Below are 9,613 nucleotides of genomic sequence, written 5' to 3'. Positions count from 1 at the left end.
AGACTGAAGGCCTGAGACGGAGATGCAGACGGACGCCGTGGTGCGCTACACGGAGGAAGAGGAGGAGAGGGTGGAGGATGGGGAGGAGGAAGAGGAGGAAGAGGAAGAGGAGGAAGAGGAAGAGGAAGAGGAAGAGGAGGAGGGGGAGGAGGAGGAGGAAGAGGAAGAGGAGGAGGAGGAGGAGGAGACGCCCGCCGGCTTCATCAGGAACTCGGTGCTGGAGGAGAACCACCTCATGAGCAACCTCCGCCAGCAGGGGCTGAAGCAGCCCGCCGTGCCGGAGCGCTACCCCCCCGCGGCGGCGGCCGAGCCGGGGGCCGCCAGGAGGTCCTGGATCCCCTGGATGAAGAAGAAGGAGGCGGGCGGGCCGCCGGACAAGGCCCCGCCCCGGGTCAACGGGGGGCCGCTGTTCCCCGGTCACCATGACGACCGTCTCCAGGACCTCGTCCCCGGACCGGAGCCCCGGCGCCCGCTCCCCGGTCTCCGTCCTCTTCGTCAGCGCCTCCCCGGTGCTGGAGGAGGCGTCCGGACCCCCGGAGCTCCAGGACGGGACCCCCGGCCGCAGCGTCTTCAGGCTGACCCCGGAGAAGCAGCCCGCCCCGGGCAGGAAGTCCAACATCACCACCACCGAGGACAACCGGATCCACATCCACCTGGGCCCCGCGGGGCCGCGCCCGGGGGAGGGGCCCGGGGGGGCGGGGCTGAGCGTCCGGACACTGGGCGTGGCCGAGGGGAGGGAGACCTCCACGGGGACGGTCCTCCGGTCCCCTCGCCAGGCCGGCGCCACGGCGACGGGGAAGATGACGAGCAGCATCACCATCACGCCCATCACCTCGGCAACCTGCCGGCCCACGCAGCCGCCGGTGAGTACCCCCCGTGACCTGTGACCCCCGCTGGGTGACCCGTGACCCCCGCTGTGTGACCTGTGACCCCCGCTGGGTGACCTGTGACCCCCGCTGGGTGACCTGTGACCCCCGCTGGGTGACCGGTGACCAGGGGTGGACTGGCGATCTGGCATACCGGGCATCGTCCCGGTGTGCCGTTGACCAAATGTGGGCCGGTCCGCTGTTTTGTTTTTTTCTCTCTCTCTAAATTCGGCCAATGGGCAACAGAGGGCTAGCAGTGTGTGGCCAGCATCGACACATATTATTGCTCCATGTTTGTCATTGTCAATCAATCATGGGCTGACAGGCTCAGAGAGCCCAGACAGTGCTGTCAATCACAACACAAACCAGGGTGGGCGGGGCCTCATGGCGCGGGCCGGAGTCACTGCCGTGGGAGTCGGGACGGAGCTGAAAATGGAGAAGCGTCCGGCGCTGAAAAACTGCGACTCTCTGGAGGTGGAAGCTGCTATATGTTCAAAATGTACAGACCTATGTGGTGCCGGGGTCAACACCCCAGCTGGTGCTGCTGCGCCGGGAGACGAGCGAGTGGAGGCATCTATGCCAAGTAACGTTAGCCTGTGGCTAGCTTGGCTACATTTTGAGACATGTCCAAAACAAAACGTTTTTACATTGAATGTGATTCAATTCAATTCAAGGTGTTTATTGTCATATGCACAAAAGAGATGTTCTCAGTTGTACAATGAAATTAGGTGATGTGATGTGACCTCATTAACTGCATACTTGTGACAACATATTAGCCCAGAGTTGAAGGGCTGTGACTGTTGGTAGGTGTGGTTGATTTGGTTTAAATATGCCGAATTGTGATATTATGGGTTATTATTGTTCAGATGATTTAGCTAAGTTCGCTAACAGCTTCTAACGTCAGCAGTCTCTTGTTGCCATAGCATCAGTAAACATTGACATGGACTAATGAGCTGCAGAATCAAGCTGTATTGTAAATACAGATGAGATACTTTCAATTTTAGCACAAAATACAAGTAAACCTATAGGAAATAATTAGTTTAATTTGCAATATTTGCCATTTAATTTATTGTTATCTTTCAATTCATTTATTGTTTACTGAGGTGATGACTATTTCATGTGGTGAGAGGAATGCAATATGCGTATGTTTAAAGGTTTATATGAAGAAACATACTATATGTGTGATAAAATGACAATTGGTAGTTCATAAATGTCTCATTATATTCTCTGCTACCATCATCTCCTGTCAAACAGGTTTTCCTGACCTCATAGAAGTTCTTCTATGGAGAGAGAGAGAGAGAGAGAGAGAGAGAGAGAGAGAGAGAGAGAGAGAGAGAGAGAGAGAGAGAGAGAGAGAGAGAGAGAGAGAGAGAGAGAGAGAGAGAGAGAGAGAGAGAGAGAGAGAGAGAGAGAGAGAGAGAGAGAGAGAGAGAGAGAGAGAGAGAGAGAGAGAGAGAGAGAGATTCGTCTTGACTTTGCGAGTTTACCATGCAACTTGTTTCGTCTCAGATTGAAACACAGGTTTATTGCCTGGTTGAAGATTTTCATATTGATGATTTTAATTTCAAACATCTGCATTTCTTTTAAGTTCAATAAACAGTTATGCAGGTAGGCCTTAGGGCTCTTTTAAGACTAAAGTCATCCTTCATGACAGATACATTTGTTCACTAAGTGTCACTACGTCACAAAAAGTCTACATGGCTACATATACTTGTCACTCAGTACACAGATACTGAGTACAAGTTCTGTTTGCTGTTTCTTGCAGGTCATGAATTTGGTGAGGAGTGTAGCTGGCTGGCTGCGGACGAGGAAGTAGGGCAATATATATATTGCCCTAATTATAACCATAAATAGAGAATTTATATTTTTTGTTTTTATCTATGGCTGTGTGAAAAAGTCTAATGTCTAATATGAGAATGCACATCTGTTTAGACCTGTAATTCATGTCATAGACTTTTTCTCGCAGCTACAGATAAAAAAAATTCGATTCTCTATTTATGGTTTCACAATGACTGAGTCACAGTTTAAACAAATGAGTTTCAGCTCGAATGCTGCTACTCTCTGTAATATGTTTCTATTTAGATTTTTGTCATGATATTTTGTTATTATTGTCCGAGTCTGGTTTTAACTAATGCTGGGCTTACACCAAAAGATTTTCACATTCACAGACTAAAAACTGCAAGAGAGAATTTAGCGTTGGATCGAGTGTGATATATAACAAGGGTTATGTAGACATGTAGGTAGGGGGTTGGAGATGCAGCGACCGCAGGATGTCTGTTAACTTCCTGTTCAGGTTTCACACCTTTCTTGTCAGCAGCACAAGAGACACAAACTTGAAATACAAAAACAAAAAAAAGCAACAACTGCTATTTTCAGTGCTGTACTATTATTCGGATGTATGTACTTGATTAAATTGTTTTAATAAAGTACATACAGGGTTCTTCCCGTTCGTCTCGTCCCACCCCTAGTGCTGATAATGTAGCATATTTCGTAATTTCGTCTCAGATTGAAACACAGGTTTATTTCCTGGTTGAAGATTTTCATATTGATGATTTTAATTTCAAACATCTGCATTTCTTTTAAGTTCAATTAACAGTTATGCAGGTAGGCCTTAGGGCTCTTTTAAGACTAAAGTCATCCTTCATGACAGATACATTTGTTCACTAAGTGTCACTACGTCACAAAAAGTCTACATGGCTACATATACTTGTCACTCAGTACACAGATACTGAGTACAAGTTCTGTTTGCTGTTTCTTGCAGGTCATGAATTTGGTGAGGAGTGTAGCTGGCTGGCTGCGGACGAGGAAGTAGGGCAATATATATATTGCCCTAATTATAACCATAAATAGAGAATTTATATTTTTTGTTTTTATCTATGGCTGTGTGAAAAAGTAATGTCTAATATGAGAATGCATATCTGTTTAGACCTGTAATTCATGTCATAGACTTTTTCTCGCAGCTACAGATAAAAAAAATTCGATTCTCTATTTATGTTTTCACAATGACTGAGTCACAGTTTAAACAAATGAGTTTCAGCTCGAATGCTGCTACTCTCTGTAATATGTTTCTATTTAGATTTTTGTCATGATATTTTGTCATTATTGTCCGAGTCTGGTTTTAACTAATGCTGGGCTTACACCAAAATATTTTCACATTAACAGACTAAAAACTGCAAGAGAGAATTTAGCGTTGGATCAAGTGTGATATATAACAAGGGTTATGTAGACATGTAGGTAGGGGGTTGGAGATGCAGCGACCGCAGGATGTCTGTTAACTTCCTGTTCAGGTTTCACACCTTTCTTGTCAGCAGCACAAGAGACACAAACTTGAAATGCAAAAACAAAAAAAAGCAACAACTGCTATTTTCAGTGCTGTACTATTATTCAGATGTATGTACTTGATTAAATTGTTTTAATAAGGTACATACAGGGTTCTTCCCGTTCGTCTCGTCCCACCCCTAGTGCTGATAATGTAGTGGGCTGGTCTGGACAGAAAATGCCAGGGCTGAATTTTTGTCCCAGTCCACCCCTGCCTGTGACCCACGCTGGGTGACATGTGACCCCCGCTTGGTGACCTCTGACCCCCGCTTGGTGACCTCTGACCCCCGCTCGGTGACCTGTGACCCCCGCCTGGGTCCTTCTGGTCTCTGATTGGATGGTTTCTTCCTCAGTTTGTAGAGAGGCTCTTGTTGAGGAATAAGTTGAGTTTCAAAGAGAACATTCCTCTAAACAGTGTTTAAAGGTGACATGTTACACCACCAGGTGTGAGGGTGATTAGCCGTTACCAGCCGTTGTGAAAAGACGCCTCTTCTTACATCACAGGTGGGCTGTGACCTATTCTGTGTGGACACGCTCACTAGTGATGTCAGAAGAGGCATCTTTTTAAAACGGCTTGTAACGGCTAATCACACCCACACCCGGTCGTATAGTTTTTCACCTTTAATGGCGGTTGGGTCTGAAAGGTTTTTAATGATATCAAGGGAGGTGTGTTTCCCCCTAGAGCAGCTGACCACACTATTCATGTTGACATGCGTTCATGCATGACGTTAAATTCTATTTCATTTTATTTGTATCCCCCTTCATCCCAGGTACAGCCTCTGAGCGCTGAACAGGCTGTGTGTTTATGAACCGTATTGAACGGCCGTTGAGTCCTCGCTGTAGATCAGATGAATGAGTGACTGCCGCTCGCTGCCCTGACAGAGCTTCACTGGGCACACCGTTACCTCATTTACATTTAGGACCTTTAGCCGACGCTTTCATCCAGAGCGACTTGCAATAAGTATTTTCGTCATAAGAAAGTAAAACAATAAAACTCTGTCGGTACAATAAGGATGTTCATAATACCAAGTGCCAATCACCAACAATCACTAGGTTAACCCGTTCCCCGTAGTCCACAGAGATAGCTAGGATAAGCTGCTACATAACTAAGTACTATAGCTCAATACAACACACAATAAGTGCGTACATTAAGGGCCAGGATGTACAACATACAACTAGTCGGAGGGGAGGGGCTTGAGACCTCTCTGCACAGCCAGCCCTGCTGGGCGGAGTCTAGGAGTTCACCTGCAGAGTCCAGGTGACCTCTGACCAGGTGAGTCTCGGGTCTTGTTCAGCCGGTGAGGGACTCTGCGGTCCTCACATCGGTCAGTGGTCGTCTGAACGCGGTCCTGAGCGGTGAACAGGCCCCGCCCCCAGGCCCTCCCCCTGACCACACCGCCCGTCACCCTCCTGACCGCCGGTCGGTGTCGTGTGTTCGATCCCCAGGCCGGCGCCGCGTCCCGGATCCCGATGTCCAGGGGCCTGAAGACCTCCGCCTCCTCGTCCTCGTCCCGCCACACCCGGCCGACCTGAGGAGGTCGGCCGGGTGTGGCCCCGCCTCCTCGTCGGGCGGGAAGAGCTGAGCGTTTCCGTGGCGACGGCGTCTGGTCACGCTAATGACAAGATGGCCGCCGGACCCCTCAGGCTAGTGGGCGGGGCTTAGAGCCAACCGCATTTAGAGGAATAAAAACCAGGTTATTTTATGGATATTATTGTTGAATGATGATTTTTATCGATGTTATTTTATTTAGCAGGCGAAGATATCGACTCATTTGCATGGTTTAAGAGGACTCAAAGCACTGGTTATTCTGAACTACACGTGCCTTGACTGTAATGCCTTCTCGTTGGGGACGGCCAGCTAGAGTATATTTTAATATAACTCACATTTATACCGTGTGTTTATTTATCTGCTGCTTCCCGAGGATTCTAATCACTGAATGATCGTGTGTGGAGAGACTGTGATGTACACTCTCTCATGTTTCTGTCCATAATAAACAATATTTATCTCTACAGTAACACTTTCTAGGCATTACTTGGAATTCTTCGATTTTAGAACACCTCAATGAAAGATAAAGTATAGTATTCTGCAAGATTAACAATTTCTGCCATTTATTGAAATGAGCCAACCATCACAACAGTCGTCCAATCCCTTTCCGTTTTCTAATTTTTGCAAAATATTTAATAATCAGACCTCTGCATGCCCATATGCATGTCTTTAATTTTACATTTTGGGCTTGCCATGGCAATGAAATGTTTCCCATTCCAAAGCCCCTTTGTAGAGAGCGAGAGCGAGAGGCCTACTCTACCTAACAGGAGGTTCTGAAGGCCGTTATAATCTGCCCTTAAACTGGAAGTCATATTTGTGTGGGTGTATATATATGTACGACAATTCAAAACACATATGTAGAAAAATGTAGTTATATATCTCGATATAAGACTAATAAACCAGTCGAGGGAGTGGGAGTATGCCTCCGGCTTTTTCAGGGATTTTCTTTTGTAAAGTTTGCATCGTTTGAAGAACTAGAGTACCCTCTGGCGGTTAAAGTGGGACACACACACGCACATGCACACACACGATGATTCCAGTGATCCATTGATCCAGGGACGTCGTTAGGCCTAAAATGTTCAAAAGCCCCCCCTACAAAAAAAATTATATATTATTTTTTTTTACAAAAAATATATATTTTTATTTTTTTGTCAAGGAAATCGTAACATGCCTACACTTAACATAATAATCCAGAGTATGAGTTGAAATAAATACTAATATAATTAGAAGTTGTCTTTTGGATTAAAATAGTTTCCGAGAGCGCAGGCGGGAGGGGCTGGGGGTGAGGGGTCATTTAAGTAAGAGTAAGAGAAAACAGGCCCTGATAGATGCTCTGCTGTACTCTCTACTGTAATATGAATTAAAGAACCACTTTAAAGATGTGATGAAAAAATTTCGCATGCATTTCGGGCACTGCTAGGGGCTAAGCCCCCCCAGCCTCTAAATCCTAGTGACGTCCCTGCATTGATCCCTCAATGCCCAACAGGTGTGCAGCCCCCCCCCACCCCCATAGTCCACTCAGTCTGACTCGGGCAAGGTGAGGCTGCTGAGACCAGCCACCAGCAGAACACACTCCCACAATATTATACTGAGAATGTACCTATTCCACTAAGTACACATTATACTGAGAATGTACCGATTCCACTGAGTACACATTGTACAGAGAAGTTACCTATTCCACTGAATACGTATTGTACTGAGAATGTACCTATTCCATTGAATACATATTGTACTGAGAATGTATATATTGTGCTGAATATATATTGTACTGATAATGTAACTATTCCACAGAAGATGTCCTCATTCTACTTTTAGTAGATTTTTATTCAAATCTCAAAAGTTTACAAACATTGTATTGTGTTGACAACCATGATTCACATATAATAAAGGAATATTACCATTTGGTTAAATCAATTAATGATAATGTTATCAAAATCAACATTTCACATTATCTGATTACAATTTTTTCATTCATTAAAAATATAACAAAACATTCAGATAAAAATCATTGAACATCATAGCGTAGTCTTATAGGTTATAATGGGTTATATTTTTTATAGTACAGTGTTAATGGCTTAATGAATTACTCCTTGTTAAATGACATGTGAAAAATGAAATTAAGATATGAATACAGTTCTCTCAGATCTCATACAATAGAGATTCTAATTCAGGAAACAACATCAGTTGTTTTGGTCGTTTGATTATTTTATTACCAAACATAGATCCTAGTCTGATGGACAGGTGAGATGATCAGGGGGGCAGAGTTGTTACCTCCATAATCACGGGGACCTGTGCCGAGGAATGGATAGAGAGGTTCACTGAAGGTGCAGCCAGTAGCATGAACCCTGGCTTCCACATCATAGAAGGAGACCAGACCCTCATCATAATCAACAAACACCCCCACCTTCTGGAGCTCAGCTCTCAGAGGGACACGGACAACAGGGTTATCAATAAATACCAACACATCCTTGTAGTAGAGAAGAGTCCAGTAACCGTTCTCAGGGGTCCACTCTGCCTTATCTTTTCTGTCGATGGACTCTCTGGCCACTCCTACAAACCACTGAGTCTTGTCTTTAACCTGGACCTCAAAGTAAAATCTCCCTGAGGAGAAGCTCTGCCTCGTGATAACAAATCTATGCCATGTAAATCTCTTAGGGTTGTCTGGGAGTTCCTTCAATACACCTCCATCATGTACTTGTTTCCCATCCTCAGACAGGATGAGCCAGGAATGAGCTGTATCAGGATCCAGAGTCACATCTACTTCATACTGCTGGACCCTCTTCAGTTCAGCATCACGCAGCTTCTTCATCTCCATGTTCAGTGTCTCCTCCAGCTGATCCAGGGATCTCCTCAAGGTCCCTACGTATGACGGAGGACGGACCTCCACCGTGGTCCAGTCCCTGGTGGGTGGAGGATCCTTCAGGGATCTGAAGGCCTGGAGGAAGTGGAGGTGGTCTTTAGTGTGTGAGAGCTGCTTCACCTCTGAGCTTCTATTGGTCAGATCTTCTATTTCCTGCTCCAGCTCTTTGATGAGGTCTTCAGCTTGTTTCTCTGTGGATTTCAGTTTCTCTTTAACCATTTGGTTGAGATCATCCCGGCACTTTTCAATGCAGCGCATCAGAGCAGTGAGGACCTGCACACCATCAGCTATCTCTCTGTCTGCGTCTGCTTTGCTGCGTTTAACTGTGTCTTTAATATCCTGAATATTTCTTTGTCTCTCCTGGATCAACTGCTTAACTTCAGCCTCTATCTTCCCCAGCTGGGCCGTCTTCACTTCATATTTCTCCTTTAGAGGTATAACAGGATGTGACTTGTGGTCCGTCACTGTGCACAACAGACACACACACACCTGTTCAGTCTGGCAGAAGAGCTCCAGAAGTCGGTCGTGTTTCTTACACATCCTGTCGTCCAGACGGTCCATAGGCTCGACCAGCCGATGTTTCTTCAGGCCTGCGACTCTATGGTGTGGCTCCAGGTGGGTTTGGCAGTAAGAGATAAGACACACTAGGCAGGACTTCACGGCCTTCAGCTGGGTCCCAGTACAGACGTCACAGGGAACTTCTGCTGGTTCAACACAAGGCTGCTCTTTTACTCGTACGGACGTTCCAAACCGATCAACCATCTCTGAAATTAGGATATTGACCCGTAAATCAGGTCTTGTGTTGAAAAGCTTGTTGCAAACAGGACATTTGTACTTGACTTGTTCATCCCAGAACTTAGTAATACAGGCCCTGCAAAAGTTGTGTCCACATGGTGTGGAAACTGGGATGCTGAACACATCCAGACAGATGGAACATGAAAAGTTCTCTTCAGGCCAGGAGGTGTTAGCAGAGGCCATTCCTAGACACAGACGACAAGGTTTATGTATTGAGCAATCCCATTA

The 9,613-nt window shown here is 45.9% G+C and overlaps 2 protein-coding genes across 6 annotated transcripts in view; one reads left to right on the top strand and one right to left on the bottom strand.

The window, feature by feature from the left end:
* Positions 1-292: 292 nt before the first annotated feature.
* On the top strand, positions 293-5,717 carry LOC132450296 (filamin-A-interacting protein 1-like). The gene is made up of 2 exons (XM_060042377.1): positions 293-863; positions 5,631-5,717. Exons 1-2 carry the CDS (start codon positions 423-425, stop codon positions 5,715-5,717), a joined length of 528 nt encoding a protein of 175 aa, XP_059898360.1. The 5' UTR covers positions 293-422.
* Positions 5,718-7,530: 1,813 nt separating this feature from the next.
* LOC132449383 (E3 ubiquitin-protein ligase TRIM39-like) overlaps positions 7,531-9,613 on the bottom strand; it is a 50,013-nt gene continuing 47,930 nt past the window's right edge. For 2 of the 5 annotated variants that reach the window (XM_060040989.1, XM_060040988.1), the window contains exon 2: positions 7,531-9,570. In XM_060040989.1, coding sequence (XP_059896972.1) covers positions 7,940-9,568 — 1,629 coding nt within the window. In that variant the 5' untranslated portion in view covers positions 9,569-9,570 and the 3' untranslated portion in view covers positions 7,531-7,939. Of the gene's footprint in view, positions 9,589-9,613 lie in introns of all 5 variants that reach the window. The other 3 variants (XM_060040987.1, XM_060040986.1, XM_060040985.1) reach the window with 3 other exon arrangements.

This window comes from Gadus macrocephalus, chromosome 21, assembly GCF_031168955.1.
Source record: "Gadus macrocephalus chromosome 21, ASM3116895v1".
NCBI classification, from domain to species: Eukaryota; Metazoa; Chordata; class Actinopteri; order Gadiformes; family Gadidae; genus Gadus; species Gadus macrocephalus.
The sequence above is the reverse complement of the archived record's forward strand: the minus strand, read 5'-3'. Positions and strand labels throughout refer to the sequence as shown.

What these genes read in the sequence shown, in the direction of transcription:
- LOC132450296 (XM_060042377.1), top strand. Translation starts at nt 423, where the DNA reads ATGACGACCGTCTCCAGGACCTCGTCCCCGGACCGGAGCCCCGGCGCC. An exon ending in GCCGGCCCACGCAGCCGCCG is followed by an intron (nt 864 to 5,630) that starts GTGAGTACCCCC and finishes TTCGATCCCCAG; the next exon opens with GCCGGCGCCGCGTCCCGGAT.